This window comes from Maniola jurtina, chromosome 18 (assembly GCF_905333055.1).
Source record: "Maniola jurtina chromosome 18, ilManJurt1.1, whole genome shotgun sequence".
In the NCBI taxonomy this organism is placed as follows: domain Eukaryota; kingdom Metazoa; phylum Arthropoda; class Insecta; order Lepidoptera; family Nymphalidae; genus Maniola; species Maniola jurtina.
Genome location: NC_060046.1, coordinates 4933053 through 4959971, shown reverse-complemented (window position 1 = coordinate 4959971; position 26919 = coordinate 4933053). Strand labels below are relative to the sequence as shown.

At 37.7% G+C, this 26919-nt stretch overlaps 1 protein-coding gene across 1 annotated transcript; it reads right to left on the bottom strand.

Moving 5' to 3' along the window:
- Positions 1 to 432: 432 nt before the first annotated feature.
- Positions 433 to 25920, bottom strand: LOC123874595 (alpha-tocopherol transfer protein-like). The gene is made up of 7 exons (XM_045920078.1): positions 25771 to 25920; positions 11144 to 11230; positions 6378 to 6537; positions 5548 to 5803; positions 3650 to 3760; positions 2195 to 2331; positions 433 to 1515 (listed from the first exon to the last, which is right to left on the bottom strand). Coding segments are annotated over exons 1-7 (882 nt in total). The 5' UTR covers positions 25772 to 25920; the 3' UTR covers positions 433 to 1385.
- Between the last annotated feature and the right edge of the window lie 999 nt (positions 25921 to 26919).

Genomic DNA, 26919 nt, shown 5'->3' with positions numbered 1-26919 from the left:
ATTATAATATCCTATATAAGTATAGTTATTACAACTATAATACTATAAAATGCGAAAGTATATGTCCGTCTGTCTTTCCTTCTACTAGCTTTTCTATTCTCACAAATTAGTCGATACTAGAATTAATTTCTTAAACTGGACCCTTTCAAGTATAAAGATTTTTATATAAACCTGTGAGGATGATACTGCCATTGTCGCAATTAAAATACCGTAAGCCTACGTTGTCGTATTAGTTTACAAATTACGAAAAACCAAATTAAATTTGAATTTCGCGGGCAGACCCGTCGTTTCCACCTTAAGCAGGTAAGTATGCGCTGTCGCAACTAGGCCATAACTTTTTGGTATTTACGTAGGTAACTAACTACCTATGGCAAACATTTTTCAAAATATTAGGAAGCTTAGCTCGCAAAGAAAACAAACAAAACACGCTTGTGAAAATACGTGGCATTTTTATTTACGCACACAATAAAGACATCTACAAATTATTTATTGTTAATATTATAATCTAAATAAAATCATACAAGCCATAGTTTTTTTTCAATTTTTCTTTTTCATATAAAAAATCGAACTTAAAATTAAATTAAGTTACTACTTAAAATTATTAAGACAAAATTTTTATTACAAAATACAAACACTTAAAAATATTTTAGTGATTTACTATTTGACAATGATTTTAGACCAACCTATTCGACTACAAAGTATGTAGTAGGTAGAACATTCGTTCCTATACGCCTATACCAGATTTGAAAAAACAGCCAAGTGCGAGTCGGACTCGTGCACGGAGGGTTCCGTACTCGGGTAATTTTTCCGACATCTTGCACGATACATCAATAATAATTTTAATGATGTAATCATCACAAATTCACGGTTTTCGAATTTATTCCTTTACTTGTGCTAGAAGACCTACCCATCTGCCCTAAAAATGTTTTTTCAAAACACATTCTACTAATTTATCAGCATGCGGGTAGATCCCTAGAGTATAAATGTTCCTTGGGGTAGATACATAGTTGAGTCTTGAGCGCAACGTCAGATTTTTTTTATTTAAGTATATGACGGCACAACTTACAACTATCCGCGGAGCAGAGTATACCACAAGTTGGTAGAGGCAAAAATCACAGTGGACGCTAACAATTTTGAGCAACCAAATGGCAAACGAAACCAAGTAGGTATGGTTATTAATTGAATTTCGAATGTTTTTCGAAAACATTTTCGAATAGAATTTTGAATGTTTTTTGAAAACATGTTTGTGGTTAGCCGATGCCCGCGACTTCGTTCGCGTAAACTTAAGTAGGTCCTACTCCTATGTAGATATATAAAAATTCTGTTCAAGTATTACCAGTTAACAATTTTTACACCAGTAGGTTCCAATTGGAAAAGTTTTAAAACTAATCGAAAGCAAGAGAGCGGAAAGATCCAGGCAGGTCCTTTATTCGCCTGGTCTTCTCGTCGTTGTTAGCCGCTGGTCGAAGAGCTTCGTCGACCGCCCAGTTCTTGTCGTTGGCTAGGAACCAGTTCCTGGAATGAGGAAATTAACATAATATGTATTAAGGAAATGATAAAAGTAAGAGCATCTTAGAACTAAAGTTTTAGTATATACTTACATGGTGTAACCAGAACTCAAAACGAAGGCAGGTGGTAGTACTGATGATTACTAATAAAATAAGGTATATAGGCACAACAAAAAAAAAACGTGATTTTTATAGTACCTAAAAAAGCTGTATTTTTTAAAAGTTCACAATATATTGCAAATAAAACATCTGACTGACGCTAAAGGTGAACGAACGTTACCTCGAAGTCAATGCCTCGTCGTAGGTGGGGCATTGACCCGATTTTGCACGATATACAATGCGGGTTTAAAAATACTAAATCCACAAGATTAAGGTAAGATAAGATATGTACGCTAAGGTAAGATATGTACGCTATGTTTTTGCTAGCGTTTTTTTTTATTTTTTACTAGAGAATGTCCGCGGCTTCGCTCCGCTCGAACTCTTCGATTTTCCGGGCTAAAAAGTAGCCTGTAAGATGTCCTTCCCCGGGATGTACCCCAAGTCTGTACCATTATAATCGGTTATATAATATATACCATTATAAGCAGTTCAGCGGTTGGGCCGTGAAAACGTAACAGACAGACAGCCAAACAGACCGACAGGCACACTTTCGCATACCTATTTTATAATATTAAGTATGGATTTACCTCTTAGCTTCAACCCTCTTCATCCAGTAGCGCTTGATCTGTTCAACGGAGCCCGCTTTGCCGCCGTACTCGTTGGGCAGCAGCTCCCGCGGCACGTCCTTGTATAGCGTGTCCGAACCCGGCTCGTGGAATCTTATCTACAATTTAAAAAAAAACGGTCAAGGGCGAATCGAATTCTGTGCTAAGGGTTCCGTACAACACTTATTAAGTTTTTTAAATTTTCATTTTGACTTTTTTTATTTCCAATGGCCCTATTTGTTTTTAGTGCGGCAATAGAAATACACATTCTGGAAAAATTTCAACTCTCTACCTATTACGGTTCACAAGATACAACCCGCTGACAGACAGACGGACGGACGAGCGGAAGCTTTAGTATTAATAAACCCTTAAAGCGCGTGAAACTGAGGAAATAGTTCCTTTTTAAGGCGAATTAAAATTAAATACTGATCGCACATTAATTCAAGCATTTCACGTAAGTTTACTTGTTATATGCGCGTTTTTTACTGGTTGACTATGACCAAGAGACGATGTAATCACCTCGTTTCGTACTCAAAATAAAAATAAAATTCTATAGGCTAGAAATAATTTTATTTATTTAATTTAAACATGCCTAATATTTTAGGGAGTTCAATATGCCTAACATTTGGTAACAACTTATTTGCCAGAATTAATAGATTTAGGTATATAGATGGTTGATTGCAGATTATATTTTTTTGTAATTTGTCTTTATTAGTAGAACTGTCGATATATTTTTGAAAACAGTGCAACTTTCAATAGCCGTAATTTTTTGGGCCTTCTAATAGTTATTTATTTCTCATTGTATGTAGTTAATGCAAATTATGTGAAGTACATAATAATATTTCTTTGTATGATTATAATCATACGATAAAATAATATAGGCATTTAAATTTAAGTCGTGCAATCCGGTATTTTATAGAACGCTTCAGAGATTTTATACAATGGAATAGATACCTATTTTTATTACAAAAATATTTTAAAAAAAATATTGAATGTTATTATTACCCGCAATTATTTATAGTAAGTAAGTATTTTAAATGTAATATAATGTGATATAGGTTTATCAAGTAGTGATATTAAATTATATTAGGTATATAAACTTAGTGAGTCTACCAATCCTCACTAGGCTAGCAGAGTATGACCTGAGCCCTTCGCATTCTAATTAAGAAACCTGTGCTCAGTAATGGACCGGCGATGGATTGAACATGATGATGATGATGAAAGTTTGAGATGTCTGTTATACAATCGTGGCTCGTAAAATTGATCATATTATGATTCATGAACGAATCGATCATTTTGAAAAAATACTTTTATTTGATTTGATTTGAATTTTGGCCACGAGATATTGTTTAAAAAGCAGTCCCAGTTTGCCCTGCGACGAAGTCAAGGAATGGTAATTCCAGTACCCATTATTGATTTTCGGAATTCCTTCCTTACCAATTTAGCAACATCAGCGTTGAGGAAGGGCTTGCAAAGAGCAAATATCTTGCCAATGTATGCGGGCGCGTTGATTATGTGCACTTGTTTCAGTCGGATCGGTATCGCTTCCTGAAAAATACAAAATAATACACAATATTAAGTATTAATTGATGACTGGACTCGATATATTTGAAGCCCCTTATTAACCCCCGACTCCAAAAAGAGGGATGTTATAAATTTGACGTGTGTATCTGTGTATCTGTCTGTGGCATCGTAGCTCCTAAACTAATGAATTGATTTTTATTTAGTTTTTTTTTTGTTTGAAAGGATCGAGAGTGTTCTTAGCTATAATCCAAGAAAATCGGTTCAGCCGTTTGAAAGCTATGAGCTCTTTTCTAGTTACTGTAACCTTCACTTGCCGGGGGTGTTATAAATTTTTAATTTACACTTGTTTATGAATCTGAGGTCTGAATGTTAGGAAGCTCAGTTGAGTCACTCAACAGGCGTTGACTAGAGTTCTGCTTGAAGACTAGAGTAACTAAGTGATAAGCAGGTAAGTAGATGAATTAATTAAACATAATTATTGGAAAACCGGTAATTTTCTGTTGCAAGAATAATTTACAAGACACTTATTATGATTAAACGATAAGCAGTTACAACATGTCCATCATTGAATTAATATTTTTAATTGCTTTAGAACTGATAAAACTGATCGCACAATAATCTACAAAATATTATTAGCCACACGAGGATTTCATAATAAATGGATCTATAGAAAAAATGCAATTTTATAGGAGGGGCAAAAATATAAATAAAATCAAAACTAGTTGATATACATTATAAGGCTGATATTTGGAACGTATGTCTCTTTCTAGACAAATGTAACACAAGATGTGTTATATAGCTTGTTTAGGTCTATCTATTACAGCAAAAAATGAGAAATGACATATTTGCGTACCTACACGGGCAATGAAGCCCTCGAAATATGTATGGGTAAGTAAATCAGTCATTTAGTATGCAACGCTTGAGAAAAACCTCCTAATTTGATATCTCCACATTATTAAACATGAAAATAATAAATTTACATACAATTAACTTTAAATTGACACTTAGGGAGTTTATTAAAAAATCTTCTGCAAATTCGACGTGCGTATTAGATGTGCGTTGAGTTTTAGATACCTTTCCGGAAGACAATAAAAAAAATATCTCCACTTTCGCACGACACGGCATTTAAACATTAACTATGATTATCTGCTTATTATGTTCGTGTTTTAAAACACGTATATGAACCTATCTAAGTAGGTATAATAATATATCGTAGACGAAAATGCCTTTCACCAAATTATTGAAATTTCATCGAGTTTGGTACAGGCGAAATGTCTTTCCTGACAATGCAATTGATGGAAGTAGAATTTTTGCAAGAAGGTGCATTATAGGATGCGCACGTAGACGTAGGACGTCTACGATTTGAAACACGAGGAGGTGGCCATTTTAATTTTTGTAATCCTTGTTGTTAGAGTGGCAATAGAAATACTACACATTCTGTGAAAATTTCAACTCTCTACAATACTGTTCACGAGATAAGCTTGTTGTTGTTGACAAACCGCTGACACAGACGCACGGACGGATGGACAGCAGAGGCTTAGTACTAGGGTCCCGTTGGTACTCTTCCGATACGGATGGCGGTGGGAGGCTTCGGCCGTGGCTAGTTACCATCCTACCGACAAAGCAGTACAGCCAAGCGATTTAGCGTTCCGGTACGATGCCGTGTAGAAAAAAAAACTGCCATACCCCTTCCAGGTTAGCCCGCTTCCAACTCGGACTGCATCATCACTTACCACCAGGTGAGATGGCATTCAAGTGCTAACTTGAATTAATGAATTAAAAAAAAACAGAACTCAAAAAATGCTACACACCTGTGTGTAAAGCATGTACTTCCGCAAGATGGCCAGATTGATTTTGCCAATGAACTTGAGCGTGATGTTGGTGGTGTCAAATATGGGTATTTCTCCTGAAGGGATGTCGTCCTCCTCCGTGAGCCGCGTGTCGGCGAGCATGAAGAACGTCTTCACAGCGTCCACGAAGTTAAACAGGTCGTAGTCCGGGTTGTTGAGCCCGTAGATGAACACGCGGTAGTTTTCCTTAGTCTTGTGTGGTAGCGGGCACATGTCCCTGGAAAATAAATAAATACCTAGAACAGGGGTTGGCAAGTAATTTTAAGGGGGGTCCGAATACTGTTGAAAACTATCGAGGTCCAGAATATAAAACTCATACTTCTTATTCGTTTCTATTTTGCTATTTAGGTATGTATTATAAACACACTTTGGTAACATTATATGAAAAATTTACCGATTTTTATAGTTTGACTCGCGCGAGGAACAGCTAATGCGATCCTACCAAAGTGTATCATATTATCGAGATTCGATAATATTATGATGGTAGTATAAGTGCAACCTAATGCCCACTAACATCCATTAAATGTACACCAATGAAATACCTACAGACCTTATTATAAGGTAAATAGACGTTAAGATTTTGAACATAAGAACAACAGAGACTCGTGCTATCTCGTTCATAATTAGGCGCGTAAGCAACAACCAATAGCGGCCGGACGCGCGCTATGATTGGCAGAGATATTTTCGCGCTATTCAAAAATAAGATTTCTGCGCAAGTACATCTCTGTAACTCATAAACGTGATAGTACTATCTATATCCGTAGGAAATCTGTATAGGAAGATAGACTTACGCGATCTCAAAAACCCGTCTGATCTCAGGCGCCCAGGGGTCCCGTTTGAGGAAGAGCTCGGGCGTCGTGGACCGGATGGTGAAAAATAAGTCGATGGTCTTCTTGACCCGCTCCAGGCTCTGGTCGCAGCTCAGGTAGAACCGGCGTAGCAGGATATCCTCTGAAAAATTGTTATCCATATATTATACATTTATATTATGAAAGGATAAACTGACTGAAAGGCATCCATACTAATTATAATATTATAAATGGGTAAGTGTGTCTGTCTATCTGTATGCTAGCTTTTCACGGCCCAACATCATAACCGATTTTGATGAAAGGTACAGAGTTAGCTTACATCCCGAAGACCAAAATCAAAGAGTTCCCACGGGATTCCTGTTAAACCGAGTTATATGTTTGGCACCCTGGCTTGCGTCCCGGAAAGAGATGAGCAAATTTTTATCCCGGCAAATGAAAGAGTTCCCACCGGATGAAAAAAACTAAATCCACGCGGATATAGTCGCGGGGATAAATATGATTCATAATACAACTCAAACCGCGTGCATGTAGGTTTTCGAAGAAAACAATTTCTAAAATTGAAAAATGAAACGGAGGCATGAATAACGGAGGCTTAGTAATAATAGAGTCGTTGGAACTCTTCGAATATGGACCCCGCTTATTTACTTGCACGGCGAGGCATGCGGCGTGCCCATGCGATGCGTCTCCTTCGAGTCTCCTCCGTGTTTTATTTTCAGTGTATCAATTTCAATCTTATGTCAAGAGCATAAAGATGAGTTTAGGTTGCTATAAAAAATATTCGCGATTCAGCTCAAATCCAACTAGGTAGCTCTGACGTAAGTCACGTAAGCAACTATATAGATGATTTTAGAAAAATCTCGTAGGTTAATAATAATTAAATAATAATTAAATAAAATAATAAAAATTTAATGGAAACACAAAGTCGCGGGAAACATTATTATCTAGCTTGGTAGGTAATTAATTACATTGTAACGTGATATTCGATATCAGTAAATATTAATATGTGACTGACCTTTATAATGTGCTCAGAACAATCAGATATAATTTAATTTTGTATTACTATCTAAGTGTTACAGAAGATAATAATATGATTTGATTAAGTAGGTATATTTGGTGCATCATAATCATGATTAAGGTGCCCACGCACTCGAACTGAACTGCAGCGGAACTGCGCGTCGCGGCAGCGCCCCGCACGATACTCTCTCCAGCCGCGACGCGCGTACGTCACTGCCGCGCGTGGGCACCGATAACTCGTGGCCGGCTCACTACAGAGCACAGGTCTCCTCTCAGAGTGAAAAGTATTTTGGCCATAGTCTACCACGCTGGCCAAGTGCGGATTAGCAGACCTTTGAGAACATTATGGAGAACTCTCAGGTATGCAGGTTTCCTCACCACATTTTCCTACACCGTTAAAACAAGTGATATTTAATTCATTAAAATGGCCCTAACTCCGAAAAGTTAGAGGTGCGTGCCCAGGATCGAATCCCCGACCTCCGATCAGGGGGCGGACGCCCTAACCACTAGGCTATCACAGCTTCATTTTGATTCATTGGGAAGGATATAGACTAGTGTTGGTTCAAGAAAATCAAAGACTTTAACTAGGAATATAAATCCACGAGGACTTAGGTTGAAATCTATAAAGAGCACTTTGACTTTGCTTAGACTTAAGTTTCAGTTAAAACGAAACAGATTTATGCCAGCAGTATAACGCTGTCTCGTTTTAACAGTGTCTTAAGTCTGAGCAAAGTCCAAGTGCGCTCTATAGATCTCAGCCTAAGTACTTAAGTCGCGGGCATCAGATAGTTTTAAATAATAATAAAAATTCTACTAGGTGCCTGAATGTACGTAGGTGCCTACTTATAACCCTGTCCTTCTCGTAGTAGGTATAATATATGTATCTGATGATCTGATACGCTTCCGCCATCGTGGCTCGCATCAAGATAAGATTTTCTAGATTTTCCAAGCTTTTTCAAAACGGCTTAGTAATATACACTTTTTTTTGTTTACGGGGAGAAAATCTTCTAAAGATACCTGACATCCTGGGAAATATATCGGGTTGTTTAGTATTTCTACCTACTAAAACCCCCTCGGTGGCTACCTTCAGCGCATATTGGAAGGTTCCGAGATCTCTTATGATCACATCGCGTCGGTTCCTTCTTGGTGCTTTCCTTGCACGACGCCCATTGGGCTCGTATATTGTAGCCTCGATTTATTGTAGCATCGATGGTCCCACCAAACATAGTCTTAGAGCTTCACACCTTTTCTAGTTTCTTTTATTATGCTCGCTCGACTTCATAACAAGTGTATAAAACAAAAAATATTTTAAGTATACTTTTTAGTGTTTGTGGGTTTTGTTGTCGGTTTTTTTTTAAAGTTTTTGGAACGGCTATTAAGTTTTACTTAAATCCTACTCCTTTGCATCGCCCGCGCCGGAAAGTGCATTAGTCAATACGATAATGTAGGTTGACAATGCGGCGCAATGACGGCGAAACGAGGATACAAGTAGATATAGCTAACGCAATGTATGCTTTATTGCCTATTGCATTAGACCTATTTGTGTACTGAATCTATTAGAATATATTAGCATGTAGTAAACTAAACAACACAGTGACTTTCTTTGTCGTTGCGTGACCGTTTCTTACTTAGGTACCATTACAAATTAGCCTAAGCACATGTTTCATTAGGTAATGCTTAAATTTTCTTTCAGAGATTAAGTAACGTTTAAACTCTGACAGAGACTAAACGATTTTCATAATATAAGACTCTATTACACGTTTCGCAATTTGAATTGCCCAAGAGCATAGCAAAATTAGTCGTATTTTTAGGTGTAGGAAATCTAAAAAAACCTCTTCGTATTAAAGCCACAGTAGACGTGATGCTTTTAGCATCAGCATTAGCATCAGCGATTCGGAAGCTCGATGCCGCGTTTATACCCTCCGTCCTCACATATACAATCTGCATAGCCCAGTCGCAGCGATCAAGTCGATTTTCGGAAGCTTCATGAGTAAACTCTAAGACTTCTAAAACGCGCGATTTAAACACAGCGATCGAACGGATAAATCGTTAAAATGTGATGCAGGCAGCAGCATCGATGCAGTCGCAAAATCGCCGATCGCTGATGCTAAAAGATCGTGTCTGCTATGGCCCTTAAAGACGTGTGTCATCAAATTATAAGTCATTTAAATTCCGCTGATACCTCGAGAAGCTCCAGGTAAGATCTTAATCAGAAAAATAGCTCATGTATAACTAAGTAACCAGTTTTTGTTATGCATAATCTTAGTAGGTACAAAAGAACTTTAACTAATACTTAGTACAAAAGAATAAACTAACTGACTCACGTAATATCGAAGCCCAGCGCGCTGGGTTATAGACTATAGGTCACAGATGATGTGCCCTCGATCTAGAGTTTAGAAATTTGAGACTACTGCATGCTTAGCTAGTTTTTTCAAACGCAAGCCCCCACTATGAAAGGATTTTCATAAATTTCACTAGAAAAGCTATGGTGGGTCGTCGCCCCAAAAATCAAGACAACGAATCACAAAAATGCGATAAGCCAATCGAAGATCATTAAGCAATGTGTATCTCCTAAAGTTGTTGAAGGTCGGACGGTCGACGGTTTTGTAAATTTGAACTCAGAAAGAACCTAACTAAGAACTAGATCAATGACCGCTTTAAATGGAAGTTTGTATAATATCTAAGCCACATGATTGGAGTGCTTTTAACCCAAGCTTTGGCTTAGCTCAAATGCGGTCAGTATCTAACAGTAAGTTAAGGCTGTTGATTGTTTAGACGATTTGCCGGCTGATTGGAAGAAGCTTCATTGTCAAACTTCATTAGCATTAATTTTGCAGGTTGGTATAAAGCTTTGATTTCAATGAATCTAGGTTGATATCAAACTAGCTTTTCCCCAGTACCTTTATTACTTAATTTTGCTGGGACATTGAGATTAATATTAAAGTCGTAATTATGTAGGTTACACTATGACGAAAAATACCTTTTCGAACTTTTGAGTTTCGATGCGTCTATAATTTAGAGTTTCGAAATGTTGTTGCGTGTTGCATCCACTTACATACTGAAGAATGAAGATATTATTTAACATTAACGTGTTTCATAACACAAAATATATGTTTTTAAACGTCCGTCGACCTTCAAACTTGAAACCGAGCTGTACCTACAGCTTTTGCTCGTTACGTAAATATTACAAATCGCGACCTAAAAAGCCCATGAAGAGTAAAAAGTTCACATGAGTTTATAGCTTCAATACTTTTTAGGTAGGCAGGTAAGTAAAGTTCTTTGGCAACTATAACTTATAAACTACAAATTAACACGCGTACGCGCGGAATGAAAGATGTTCTGCTGAATTTTCGTCGCGCTCTATGAGTGGTCGGACCTAATTTAATATGACAATTGACAGAGCGCCTTTACAGAGGTCAGGATATAAATACTTGAGTAGGTATCATTAGGTTTCAAGTTTCTGACTGATTAAGCACGTTTAGGAGTTTTTACTTTTAGTCACAGAATTTAGAATAAGTAATTATAGAAATATTAAAGCGCGTGAGATTTTCGCCGCGTAGATTTACAGTAGAACATCAATATGCGTCTACTGTAGGTAACAGACATTTGCTTGATAACGCAGCAGATTTACCATTTTTATTAGGTGCTTTATTTTGAATTCTCTGGTTTTTGTGGTTTTATTGAAAGTGTAGTTTGCTGTGTGGGTACGTACTTAAGTGATCTGTGGTACCTACCAACATCGTTCGGCAAATGTGGTTGTTTGCTGAGCCAGTCCTTTATTGGCACCAGTGCAGTCTCCCATTCCACCTCCTGATCAGGCACTGTAAAAAAAATAAAGAAAGTAAATATAGTACTCGACAGGTTAACGGGGTGGGGACACCCCGCACACTCGTACAGCCCCTGCAAGTTACGCGGTCTTAAAAATTCACATACAAATATAATTTTAAAACTACATATTTAAAAAAAAAAAACTAAAACATCACAGGCACAGATATCAGTTTCTAGAATATGTCTGCATTTCATGGACTTTGGTTGCTTAATATTCAAATGAAATTGGAACTACGATTGTATGGAGTAAGTGACGGAAAGAGCCCTGTATCCGGTGCAGGATAGCGCGGTCGACGTGCGGGTGTGCGGGGTGTTTCCCCGCCTCATACCCCGATTGCCATCTCGACCTGAAAAATTTCAATATAGTGACACTATATTGAAATTTTTCATTCATATCGAGCAAGCGGTTATCGGGTAAACGATATTGAGGAAACCAGCATGCCTGAGTTCTCCATAATAAGATGATGGAGCCGGTGGAGCGCTCTTGCCTAGAAGGTGTCTATTCACTCTTCTTTTATTCCCTAACTAGCCGATCCCCGCGACTTCGCCCGCGTGGATTTAAGTTTTTCGAAATCCCTTGGACACACACACCTACGCACAAACTTTGGCCTTTATAATATTAGTGTGAAGTGTGATAGTGTGATGTAATAATTGTAACTGACGAAGAAAACTTAACGGGGCTATTCGCTGCCGGCCGATTTCGGTCGTAGGTATCTATGTCCAAGTAGGCAAGTATCCAACCACTAGCGCGCTTACGTCAGGCGCAGTGAGACTCCGACACAAATGGATACAACCCACGCGGACGAAATTTTGAGGTTTTGCAAGTAATAAGTATAATAATAATTTTTTTTTGTAAAAAAATCAGGAGTGAGCAAGCATAGATAGTAATTACCTAACTATAATAAAGACGTAAGATATATAGAAAAAAGGCAGCAAAATAGTACGACCTTTATCGTCACAACTCACAACATGGAACTCCGAGTGCTGTTGTAAATTGCACTCTGTTTTTTATATTACTGATGATTTTGTAATAAAACTCAATTTTGTTTTGAAATTAATAATTTAATGTTAATTTAATAGTTGTGTGTGTTTAATATTGTGATAACATTCCTGACAAATTCTAATACCTAACAGTTAAACTTGGGAAAAATAAATTTTCCATACCCATTGTATGGCGGATTGTAGATGTTGGTGTACTTAATAATGTAGTTGGCGGATTGTTGTGCTTAATAACTCTGTAACACTATCATTGTACCTGCAATCCTACAATTAATCATTTGTATTTGTATTAAACTACACCCATAGTATGAAAATGTCACATTGACCCAGCGGCCATCTTGGATTTTAAAAATAATACCATATTCGTTCTCAACCACCCCGATAAACCTTGAAATGTAACCTATAATGCGAAAGGCTGAGTTTGTTGTGGGCTCTTCTCAGACTTGGGCGCGTTTGGAACCCTCGTAGCTTTAGTTTTAAGTTACGTAATTAATTATCACCACTATATCGTACAAATTTAACAATTTCGACCATCAAAAGGAGTACAATTGTACCTACTTTAAATAAATGATTTTGACTTTGACTTTGAAAGTAACAAATTAGTGCAATAGCCATCTTGGATTTAAAGAATAATAGCATATCCGTTTTTAGACACCTCCAAAACCTTGAATATGAGGCCCATAATGTAAAAAATTTTCGGCGGCCATTTTGGATTTCAAAAATAATATGATATTCGTTCTTTGTCACCCCTAAAAAGCTGAAAACGACACCCATAGTGTGAAAATGACAAATTGGAGCGGCGGCCATTTTGGGTTTTTAAAATTATAGCAAATTTCACAGATAACGAAACCGTTTTTTGACGGAATCCTAAAAACCAACCGATAACTAAATGCCAAAATATGTCTCAGCAAATAATTAATTTAATCGACTTAAATCTACTTTTTTTAAACTTGCTATATTTTACTTGTTGTTTTTGCATGTACGATTTGAAGTTCACGATTCCCGCGTAAAAGTAGAGCTGGCGGCGAGAAGCGTAGTCCCCCTTCGAAGGCCGTCGGCAGAGTGAAAATTCGGCTCGTGCGCTTCCTGTTATATCAGTGAGATTTTGTATCACAAATCCCCATACGATTTTGTATGGAGAATTTTTGTGGATATACTTGGAGCGCTTGAATGTTTTTCATTAAATAATGAAAGCACAAAAGTCTAAAATAAGATAGGCCAATAATACTTCAACTTCTTTCATTTGTAAAAAGGATTTTTGTTTCGTGTTTACTGCAGTAGACAAATCATATTTACGGGAACTTTACAAGGCGTTTTGGTTGATTTTTCGTGATTTTAGCAATGTGTTTCATTTTTTCTTTGGATAAATAAGGTATTTTCGTCAAATCCGAAAGGCTCTCAAAGAAGATCAACCTTTTAAACTTGTTACACTATTTTTTGTTTCTCAAAATATTTCTGTTTAATATGTTAAACAAAGGTAATTCGTGAGCATGTTTAGCGTATAAGACGTCGCTATGGCATTTCATATTTTAGCAGTGCATATTTGAAACGAGGAAGTTAATTGCTCCTTATGAGTCCGTGGCATTTCGCCAATCGTGTTTTTAGGGTTCCGTAACTCAAAGCGAAAAACGGAACTCTTGTAGGATCACTTTGTTGTCTGTCTGTCTGTTGACCTATAATCATGAAATTTGGCAGGTATGTAGGTTGCACAAGTAAAGGAACAAGTGTAAATTAAAAATTTATAACACCCCCGACGATCCAAAGTATTTGAGTTTTCCAAAACATCATTTTCAAATAAATAATTATGTATTTAGGCAACGTCCATCTTGACAGCTTGACATTTGTCTATTGACATGATATTATGAACCTAACGGTTATCTAACCTTCTTTTCTACAAGAAAACTAGAAAAGAGCTGATAACTCTTAAACGGCTGAACCAATTTTTTTAGATTATAGCTAAGAACACTCTCGATCAAGCCACCTTTCAAACAAAAAAAACTAAATTAAAATCGGTTCATTCGTTTAGGCGCTACGATGCCACAGACAGATACACAGATACACAGACACACAGATACACAGATACACACGCCAAACTTATAACACCCCTCTTTTTGGGTCGGGGGTAAAAATCCGAAAACCATGAATTTGTGGTTACATGACAAAAAAAATGTGTTTCAATTTTTAAAGTAAGATAACTATACCAAGTGGGATATCCTATGAAAGGGCTTTACCTGTATTAAATCAGATTTTTGTTTATTTTTATTCATAATAGTTTTTAGATTTTGATTTATTGTGCAAAACGTTGGAAAAAAATACCCTAATCGGAACCCTCGATGTTCGGGTCTGACTCGCACTTGGCCGTTTTTTTTTAGATATTTTAGTTGTTGAATTGATAACTGACCTTATCCAACTCAGAAATTAGCAACCGGATTTCAGATGATACAAAAGTTCAAGTAAATACATAATCATGTCACGCATACATTGTTGCAATCTCAGTACCTACGTATAGTAAATAAAGATTAGATACATAAGGACAAGTAGGTAATAATTTCTCGTTATAAAATCAATCTTAATGTTGAAGTTCAAATAAACAATCAAGTTTATTAGTACCGATAGCATAATTTATTTAGGTTCAACATACCTTTGAACTTATCATAAATGATATCACTATCTTCAGTCATTATTTCTATTTTTTATTATATTTTTTATAATTAAATCATTGGAGACGTTGACTTTGGATACGTTTTAATATTACTATGTAACGAAAAAGAGATAATATTTTTTACATTAACTAGTAGATAGGTAGGACTCAGTACCTACTCAGTATTTATCTGATAACATGATACACACACCTACAGGTGCACAAAGTTAGTAGTAGACATGGATAGAGGTTTATGTATATAGAATGGATCAACTCTATTTTTAGTATTCTATCTCTAGAGGAAAAAAGGAACCCATGATCATTTTGTTGTCTGTCTGTTTGTCAAGGGAATCAAAACCTTTAGGGTAAGTACTTACTTCCCGTTGACCAAGAATCATGGGCAGACAGTGTCTAGCAGCACAAGTAAAGGGAAAAATCCAAAAACCGTGAATTTGTGATTACAGCACCAAAAATGAAAAAGGTTTTTTTTCTTACTCGGACCCTACGATACAGACCATCTCCTAGTGTAGGCTCCACTGGTAAAAGTTTAAACAAGTATAAATAAGTATAATAATATACCTAGGCACTTATTTCTGTGACTAATTATTATCTAGAAATAATTTCTTACTGTGTAAATAATAATAAAAAGGTATGTTTCTCTGAATTTCGACAAAATTTATGAAATAATTTCTGAATCTGAAAAAAAAAATATGAATACAAAAGTGATTATTATGAAATTGGTCTTTACAACATTAACCTATGGAATATATTTTTTCATCTCTTAAAAGCGACATTATAATATATAGTTTATCAGTAGGTAACTACTTTTATCTATTCGCTAAGATTTCACAGAATAATTCTCTATTATATTTTTTTTTTCATGTAAACTTGTAAATATTATTTTATGTTAACATTAAAAGGATAATATGCTAATAGTAAGTGACTATTAAACATATTTATTGCTTGTGTTTGTTGTAGCTACGTTATATTTTTACGATCAATAATTTTTATTATTATTTTATCAAGTTATTAATTATTATTATAATATTTTACGATGGTAGGTAGGTACCTACGGAAGTTGGAACCCTACTCGTGCAAATCCAAATTGCACTTGTCCGTTGGCACCTATCGGAACCCTAAGGGCTAATTCGCACGAGAGCTTTTTTAACGTCCGTTAAAAAAAGCGTTCAAATAGAACAAATGCATTCCCAAGTATCTGTTCACACGACAACGCTTTTTTAACGCGCACTTTGTATTATCAGCGCAACGCCGGGTTTTAACGCAACGCTTTTTTAACGCTCGTGCGAATTAGGGCTTATAAAATTAGTAAGTAATGAGTAATAACTTATCAAATAGGTAATAATATTGTTATCATTATCAAAATTTTGATTGAGTCTATACATAGATTTATAAGTTTTATGCTATAAAATTAAATTATTAGGTAACTGTTTCAATTGAACAACTAAGTAGACGGTAATGAAAGTCGAATCAGTTTCAGAGTCAAATCTTCCTTATTCTTGTACAATCTTCACTCTGAGAATATAATTATTACTTACTTACTTACTATGAATTTATGATTACCTCGGAAAACCTTTACAATAAACTACTATAACAGGCACTTATTTTACAATTACTATGCCATAAATCCTGTAAAAGCTGAGATAAGTCTTAAACATTAGGTAAGACAATGGAAACCCGTGTTAGGAAAACTACTCTTAAATGAAGTAGGTAATATGAATGTTTTGAAGCAACTTCGTGGCAAAAAATAACCCAAAAAAACAGGTATTTGACTGGTGGTAGATTATATTCTAAAGGTATGTACGTTATTTCACATTAAACAATTTACATAGTGTAAGAAAAGTAGGTACCTATGGGTCAAATACATATCTAAGTATGGTCAAAAAGCAAGTCCCGCGGAATTTTCCTAAGTTTGACTGAAGCTTCTTCTCTGGGTTCGAGGCATTGATTGAAGTAATTGTAAATCAATTGTTCTGGGACTACTTCCCTAATCTCTATTACAAATCATACATATTATATAGGTACTAGCTTATATTTTTAGGGTTCCCTACCCGAAGTGTGCCAATGGGACCCTATTACTAAGCCTCCGCTCCGCTGTCCGTCCGTCCGTACGTCCCTCTGTCTGTAAGCGGGCTGTATCTCGTGAACCGTAATAGATAGAGTTGAAATTTTCATAGAACATGTATTTCTGTTACCGCTGTATAGCAACAAATAGTATAAATTCAAAATGGCCGCCATAAAAATTCAAAAATAAATTGAAAAGTGTAATTTCTTGTGTACGATAGATTAGGTCATTAGCAAATAGGTAAGTAACTAGGTAAGTACCATGTTTTACCTAAGTATAGGATTCTGTGCTTAGGTACTTTCGATACAATTTATGTGAAATTAAATTCGATGCAATACTTCGTACGGTATGGTTTCATAACGTTTGGATGCCAGTTATAAGTTTTGCAAGCGGTTTATATTATACGGCGGGCAACCGGCTGATTAGTTCAGTTTTTTGAAACCTGTAATTTGTATGCGATTGCAAATTGTATTACTATAGAAATATATAATATAATATATCTATCTGGCTTCGATGGAAGCATATTCATGGCTAATAATAATCGACGCTGGCAATAATTCAGTTATTAATTAAATAATGTCAATCGGTATTCGGTAGGTATTCCACAGGATATAAAATTTCGAAGCGTGTTGTGACCAAGAACTTTTTGAACTGGTTCTTCCTTCACCTTTCTACCATAGTACCGCACGGCGTCGTCAAGGCCTGCATTCACGAGTGCGTAGGTATCCTTATTCCTTATCTGTGGTAGGTACCTAGGTAAGTAGTTGACATTCTACGGTCATGTCTCTTGGAACCGATTTGCCTCCTCGTTTCTAATTCGAACCGCCAGGATATGGAACGCCCTTCCGCCATCAGTGTTCCCCTCTACAAACGTAGTGATTACATACTCTTTGCCCTCCACTTTTAGTATAGGTACGATACTTTAAGATATCTTCAAGACAAGAGGTAATAGGCAGCTTCTAGGCAAGCGCGCTGCCATCTAAGTATAAAAATCGTGTACTTAAGTATATATTTAAAAAAAGAAACTTTTTATTTCAGCAACATTAGCGTGACGCTAATTTCCCATGACAGTGCCATAATTTTGCGGGGCATATTGATACATATTTATATATCTACTTGTCTTTCTGAGTTTAGTAGGCAGGTAGATACATCAATCAGATACAGAACCTTTGCGCCTAGGTCCCTAGGACATCCATTTAATAAATGCCAAAAACCAAAACAAAACCCAAAATAAAATAAACTTGTATGCGATGGCCAATGACATAAAACTGCATTTCCGTACAAGTTGAACTTGACTCCCGGAAAAAGAATTTTATTATTTACATAGGTCGGTACTGAGCGTCGATAACACCAAGGTAGGTATAATGTGTAGTATATTATAATGTTATGCGGGTATTCTAGGAAATAATATTGTAGCTGTCAATTGATGTAAGCAGTCCATAATAAACCGTTGTTGCAACTCGGCGTTTTACTTCGATATATTACAGTGGCGCAGTCGAAATAATAAGTTTTTCTTAGTTTTAAATGTCGGGCAAGATGTCGGTCGGCAAATTAGGCGAGTTTAACCTCAGTTCGGGTACGTGGAGTACCTATATCGATCGAATGGAGCAATATTTTCTTGCCAACGACGTGAAACCTAACCTACAAGTACCTACGTTGCTCGCGTGTGTAGGTGACGCAACATACGAACTGATGGTGGATTTGTGTTCTCCAAAGAAGCCTGGTGAGATGACATTTAGTGAATTGGTCCACCTAGTGAAAAAACACATTCAGCCAACGCCATCGATTCTCGCGGAGAGATATAAATTTCGGAAACGAGTACAGGCTCAGAGCGAATCGGTGGCTCAGTTCGCAGCAGCTTTGAAAAACTTAGCCAGAGATTGCGATTTTAAGGATAACCTAGAGGAGAACTTGAGAGACCAGTTTGTATGTGGCCTATACAGTGAAACTTCACGACAAAGGTTATTCTGCGAGGATAGCGTGACCTTCGCGTCGGCCTTCAAAAAGGCCGTTGCGTTGGAAGCAGCCGCGAAGGACGCTGCGGCAGTTGAACAACGGACGACGACGGACGGCGCGGTGCATGCGGTGCACGCGCAGGGGGCGCGTCCACCGCGTCTCGACGGCGCCGCGCGCGCGGAGTCGCGGCGGCGTTACGAAGGTTCTGGAAGTAGGGGCCGTCATGCAAGTGGGCTAAATAATCGACAGAAGACCGGAGCGTGTCTGTGCTGTGGAAGCAGAGACCACACTAGGCCGGACTGCCGCTATCAGAACTTTACTTGCAGGGTCTGCCTGAGGCCTGGACATCTGCAGCGCGTATGCCCTAGTGCGGGACGGAAAGCGGAGGGCCAAGTCCTCCGGCTAGATACAGCACATCGAGTGGAAGGGATAGAACGAAGCGGTGACAGTGACGGCGAACGTGAGAACTCGGCTGGGTATTATGATGACGAAGGAGTCGGAGGCCCCAGCGGGCTGTACATGGTACGACTGACGGGATCTGATCCGGTAGTGGCCGAAGTGACCGTGGCGAATAGACGGCTGGCCATGCATGTGGATACCGGTTCGCCTATATCATGTATAAGTGACAAAATATATGCGGAGATGTTTTCGAAATACAAGGTACATGATAATAGTTACAAGCTAAAAGGCTATGACGGAAGTGATATTAAATGTGTCGGTTATATCATAGTGCCCGTTAAGTATGGCCTTATCAGTGAAAACCTTAAATTATACATAATTCTTAAAGGCGCGGTGCCTTTGCTAGGCAGGGAGTGGTTAATAAAGTTGCGTATGAGTATTACGGTGCCTAAATCGGTCCTCGCTATCGGTAAAGAAAAATGTGGCGGATTCGATAAAAATAAGTTTATAAGTGAGTACCCGGGAGTGTTCAGTGGCAAGCTGGGTCGGCTGCGCAGCCAGTGCGCCACGCTGCGCGTGCGGGAGGACGCGCGGCCGGTGTTCCGGCGCGCGCGGCCGCTCCCGCTCGCACTGCGCGGGGACGTCGACGCCGAGCTTCAGCGCATGGAATCTGCAGGTATTATAGAACCCGTACCATCCTCAGACTGGGCCTCGTGTTTAGTAGTAGTTTTAAAGAACAATGGTTCCTTAAGGATTTGTGGAGATTACAAAAGCACGGTAAATCCGATGCTCGAAATTGATAAATATCCGTTACCTAGGTCCGAGGTATTGTTTAATAACTTAAACGGGGGGAAAAGGTTCACTAAAATCGATTTATCGGAAGCGTATAGCCAGGTAACCTTAGATGAGTCCAAGAAATATACCGTCGTTAATACCCACCGGGGTTTATATGTTTACAATAGGCTGGTTTACGGATTATCGTCAGCTCCGTCGATTTTCCAGCGTATTATGGAGCAAGTGGTAGCTGGGATCCCTAACGTTTCAGTTTTTTTAGATGACATTCTTATTACCGGTAAAACGGAAGAAGAACATGAAAAAAACTTACATGCAGTGTTTAAAAGGTTGGAGGAAGAGGGTCTTACAGTCCGGCAAGAGAAATGTTTTTTCTTTGAAAAAGAAGTCAGTTATTTGGGGTTTATTATATCGGAACACGGGATTAGGACGGACGATAAAAAGATTGAAGCGGTAGTTAGGGCACCGAAACCGAGTAACGTGTCAGAGTTAAAATCTTTTCTCGGAATGGTTAACTTTTATTCTAAATTTATTAAAAATATATCTATTTTATTAGCCCCTCTATACACATTGTTAAAAAAAGGTGTCGAATGGAAGTGGAGTGAGGAACAAGACAAGGCGTTCCAGGATATTAAGATAGCTCTAACCAGTTGTCCGGTTTTGATGCATTACGACGAGCGGTTACCACTTATTGTGTCGTGTGACGCGAGCGCGCGCGGGGTGGGCGCGGTGTTGTCGCAGCGCGGGGAGGACGGCGAACGGCCCGTCTCATACGCGTCTCGCACGCTTAGCTCGGCGGAGGCGAACTATAGTCAATTCCAACGGGAAGCACTGGCGATAGTATTTGCGGTTAAAAAATTCCATACATATCTTTACGGTCGTAGGTTTATTTTGCGTACTGACCATCAACCGTTGATAGCCATTTTCGGTTCAAAAAAAAGACATCCCGCAAATGGCGTCGGGGCGGTTAATTCGATGGGCTATTTTACTGTCGGGTTACCAGTACGACATCGAGTATGTTCAATCTAAAGAGAATAACGCCGATGCCTTATCTAGATTACCAATACAAGCACCGGGAGGTAATAACGACGCGAACACGTTTATTCAATTTATTGAAAATAGATTCCCAATTGATTCGAGTCAGATTAGGATAGAATCAGCAAAAGATAAATATATATCTAGAGTATTGGAGTTTGTGAGGACGGGCTGGCCCAAATCGGGTTTTAAAGAAGCGGACCGAGAAATGAGCGCATATTGGCGGCGTCGCGAAGAGCTATATGTTGAGAATGGATGTTTGATGTGGGGCTGTCGCGTGGTCGTGCCCCTGGCGCTGCGGCCCGCGGTGTTGGCCGAGCTGCATGGCTCACATTTAGGTATGGTTAAATGCAAAGGGCTCGCGCGAAGCTTTGTGTTTTGGCCCGGTCTAGATAACGACCTGGAACGGATGTGTTCAGCGTGTCGGACGTGTGGAGACGTTGCGGACTTGCCACCGAAAAGCCCATTGGTGCCGTGGTCGTGGCCGTCCAGTCCATTTGAGCGGGTTCATATAGATTTTTTTGAATTTAAAAAGGTTTCCTACTTAATTTTAGTTGACGCACACTCTAAATGGCTCGAAGTCGTACCTATGTCTACTACGACTGCGGCAAATACGATCTTAAAATTGAAGGAGATATTTTCCCGTTTTGGACTTTGCAAGATCCTGGTAAGTGACAACGGCCCGCAACTGTCCAGCGAAGAATTTTCTTCATTTTTGAAAAACAATGGTATTAAGCATATTACGTCCGCGCCATATCACCCTTCTTCTAACGGAGAAGCAGAAAACGCTGTTCGAACGGTTAAAAGGGCTCTAAAAAAAGCGGAAGCTGAAAAAATTAACATAAATAGTTTTTTGCAAAGATTTCTTCTTGATTACCGTAATAGTATCCATGGTACTACCGGGGAAACACCTGCGAGATTGATGTTTGGACGTCACCTTAGATCGCGGTTAGACCTATTAAAATCGGGAGCTGTGGAATCGGTATCGGATCGGTTGCAAAAAAGAGCACTGGCAAAAGGCGGAACTGAAAGGGTTTGGGTAGAAGGAGATAAAGTATGGGCTCAAGACTTTCGCAAGAATAAAAGGTGGTGTACAGCGATAATTAAGAGTAGGAGGGGACGAAATATGTACGAGGTTGAGACTGAGGATGGTTTGCGATGGACGCGACATGCAGATCAATTGCGTTCTAGTTCGGCGGAGACCAGTCGAGATTCGACGTCGAGTAACAGTCGTGGTCACCCTACGGTATCTGCTCAAGCAGCGTTAGCTGACTATGATAGCTGTTCGTGTTCGGGTAATGAGGTTGACGACGACGGGGGCGAATCTCGTACTGGAACATCCCCAGTGCTTAATAAACGGAACCGACGCCGACCAGTTCGGTTCGGTTATGATAATATTTGAACATTGTAGTTGAATTGCATTTATGTATTAAACCTTGTATTTAAATATTTAGGTATGTTAATTAAGTTATAGTTTTGAGTACTTTTTTATAGTGGCCTACGGAATGTTTAATTTTAAGTATACAAGTAAATAATAGGATAGTAAAAATGTACCCATAATAAAGGGGGGGATAGTGTAGTATATTATAATGTTATGCGGGTATTCTAGGAAATAATATTGTAGCTGTCAATTGATGTAAGCAGTCCATAATAAACCGTTGTTGCAACTCGGCGTTTTACTTCGATATATTACATAATGGATATAACCTTTTGGGCAGTTGACTTTTGCAAAAGTCATGTGGGTACTTAATACCTACTTATATTTATACAATCGGTACCGACCCAAATCACGTAATTTTAAGTTATTTTATAGGCATGGATTTGGACACGTCGTCCAGACCTCAACCTTGGTAGGTACTTGAATGGAATATCCTATAGAGGTCAGCGAGCCAGCGAGCAAGCTTGCGGTGTAGATTACAGCAGCCTTACTCAGCTAATCTTTAGTTTTGCGATGATCCACAAGCAAGATTTACCGGCGAGACAGCGAAACCGCAGTAAAGCTCGAACATCGATCAGGATCAAAAATATTACGGCGGCGGTTTTACTCGCGGCTTGTAGACTATCAAAACCGCGGTCTTGCTACGAACCACCATCAAACTGGTCCACCACCACCACCATAAAAACTGGCTCGTCCGTCATAGCCACGAAAAATATAGCTATCATCTACTTATTCGAAGGAACCTAAGAATATAATATACCTATATTATAGTAGTGTTACGAAACTAGTGCCATTCAGATTTCAGAATCATCCTGACTGGATGACTTCTCACTCAGTTTTACCTACATAAAGTTTTGCTTTTCACTTCGTAGCACGGTAGGTACCTATAGGTCATAGGTACCTACTACATAGGTAGCTTTTCCAAAAGCTATCCTGCGTCACAGTTTTACGATGTACCTACCTGCGTGTTCAAAATGAAGAATATGGGTAGCTGTAAGTAGTTATTATAATATTTATGTTACTAGCGAGTAGCGACCCGCCCCACCAGCTTCGAAATTAAATTGCCATTAAAAAAAAATATAGCCTAGGTATGTCACTCTGAGTACCGTAGTTTTCCACTGGTGAAAAAATTTTCAAATTCAGTTCAGTATTTCTACATTACTTCCTATAAACAAACTTACAAACTTTTTAATATTCTTTATAATATTAGTATAGATTTATGTAAGTACTTATTAATTTTGAATAAGAGGGATAAGTAAGTAGGTACATAGGTACCATAGGTATAATAGTTAATAAGTAATATATAATTTTATATATAATATTTATTATACTTTACCGCGTTTAATAGCCTCATCGGGTGACAGAAGGGCTGGCTCATTTTTTGCGCAACGGATCAGCCTGGCTGTCCAACGCGGAAATGCAGCCAGTATTCTTGGCACCATTCCGCGCGGGCATGATTTGTATAGTAATTAGATAAGGCTTTTAAGTTTTATTGTAATATTTTCAATAAAAAAAAATACTTTATAATACTATTCATAATTAATAATAAGTATAGGTAATGGAAAATGTTGCTCTATGGCTGGAGTTACGCGTTCGTATATATTATGTCAAGGCAAACGTATTCAGAAGCCAAACATTTCACTAGACCCTAAGCTTTGAAACTGCTAACCAATCTTTTAGTAAATTGATCATCATCAGCTTAATTCAATAGCAATTATACCTAACAAATTGTAGGTGGGTACCTATTGGTATTTAAGTTACTAAAACTTTTTTTGACACTGGCAAAACGGATTTTAATGTACCTGGGTAGGTACCCTATAGGTTTTAATTTATTTGCTTGTGTCAAAAATAAGTATATGCGGCGAAAAATGGGCGTGTTTTTTGATTGCGTTGAATATAGAAGCTTGATTTCTTCTTGATTTTTTTACGGCGTTCCTATCTTATAGGTAGGTAGGTATACTTACCTTATTTGAAACTTATTCAAATTCAAACCCGTACTTTTTGTCGTACTTTAACTTTTACTTTTTTTTTACTTCGAGCAGAATTCTGAAGAGTGTTAGTATTTTCTGGACGAACTGATGGTTTAAATTGAAGATGACTACCGTCTCCTGGATATACTATAAAAAAAAATCACGCCACTCACTCTACCACGTATGGTGGTGTGGAAATGAGTTATTTAGCCAAAACGAGTGTTGGAGTGGGCTTTGTGGCACTCGTACGCTGAAACTATTGAGTCTACAAAAAAAGGTGACTACACAAATTGTAGGAAATTGTCTCTAGTTTAATTGTTACATAGCCATTTTTATCGTAAAATGAGTGGCAAAGAAGTAATCGTGAAAAAACTGTTTTTGGGCGCCATTTTTCCAAAATGGCGGCGCGAGCGGCAAAGGTACGAGGTGGCAAAATAAAAATTCGGAAAGAGCACATCGAAATCTATAAAACCACCAATTTGCATAACATTCTGAAAACTTTCCATCTCATATTACCAAATTACTGGACTATCTGTAATTTCGAAATAACTACCTCATTATGGTTATTTGAACGATACCATAACTGAATCACACATTTTAAATCTTTAATATGGATGATAATAATATAACTTGTCTACATAGTTAGCTGCCTACCCATATTATTTTTAAATATCGCTTTTACAGGAGGAAGAATATTTTTAGGAAAAACTTTATAAGTACATATACGAATAAGTAAACCTAAAAAATGGTTATTTAATCCGCTACATAATATTTTTGTGGGATCGAAATAGAGAAAGTCTTGTCTTTCGTTGAATATTCTGTAGACATTTAGATTTGGCAACGTGGTGAATGTTTAGTTTCTATTTTTTAATTCAGCAAACGTTACTGTGTAGAAAGAAGGCAGGTAAAATAATAATGCCTATAAAGTAAATGCCAACACCTAAATAAGTAAATAACTTACTTATACACTTTTATGTGTTGATTTATTTTACCATTTAATTTATATAATTCAAACCATTTAAAAATCTACAAGTTTATTCAGTTTTACATGAATCAATTAAATTATGAAAGATACATATAAGCTCCGAACATAAAAATGCGCTCCTGAAATTGAAAATTTCACGCACTTACTTACTCTATGTCAAATTAAAAATTTGATAATTTGCAAATTTTAAATAGTCTAAAAATTATAATTAATAATAATAATTCATATGACTTACTGATTAATTAATCCGGATTAAAATCAACTTAAATTTTATTTATGGCATACGCAAATAACTATACAGTCACTGATAAATATAGTAAGAATGGAGGTACGCGCGCGCGATGCAGCCAATGTAAGCCAACTGGTTCGCCAACAACATTCGTAAACTCTTTCTTTCTCGAATCTTGTTAAGTGGATGCGTGTCGTACGTCAATCAGTGTTTTGGATACACATCGCGTTTTACTGTAACTAGACAATAGCGAATACCAAACTTAACCTACCACGTAGCTAATGTATCTAATTATATTACCTTCCTACGTGGATTTGACTCGCTCCAACAGACATCATAATATTGTAAATTGTGCATTTGAAAAGAGCAACCGCCGAGTTTCTTGCTGGTTCTTCTCGGTAGGATTATGGCATTCCGAACCAGTTGTAAATTCTTTTGACGATTCAAAACCACTTGTAAAAGTTTATCTAAGTATTGAGAATAAAAATAATATTATAATATTCTATTCTATTCTACATCCTGGCCACTATGGAATAAGGATCAACTTATGAGATGAAACTCAACGTATGAGGAAGAGAGGAATACGCTTGGACTGGAGTTTCTTTACGTGATCAAATTAAAAATGTAAAAATAAAATAAAATAAAATAAATGTGACCCGTAGGAGAACCAAGGTAGCAGAACGGTTTGCGAAGCCGAGGTGGCGATGGGCAGAGCACAATTCGAAAAGCGACGTTGGGATTCCTACTTTATGAGTCGCAATGAGCCGCTGGATTTAGGCGTACACAGTGGGGTGTGGAAGTCCCTACAAAAGGCCAGCAATGGACGTCTGTCGGTTAATGATGATGATGATAATGATAATGATGAAATGACAACATTTATTGTCTCTGGTCTGAGAAGAAGCCCACATCAAACTCAGGTCATATTATGGTACTTATAACGTACGTATATTAAAAGAATAACCCTGTGTGCCTAGTGGGAGATTTTTAACCTATTCGATCGCGTAAAAGTTAACTGCGTTTTGTATGGAATTGAAACATCCATCTTCTTGTCACTAGATGGCGCTGTTTCAATTCCATACAAAACGCAGTTAACTTTTACGCGATCGAATAAGTTAAAAATCTGCCACTAGGCACACTGATCCTTCTAATTTTAAG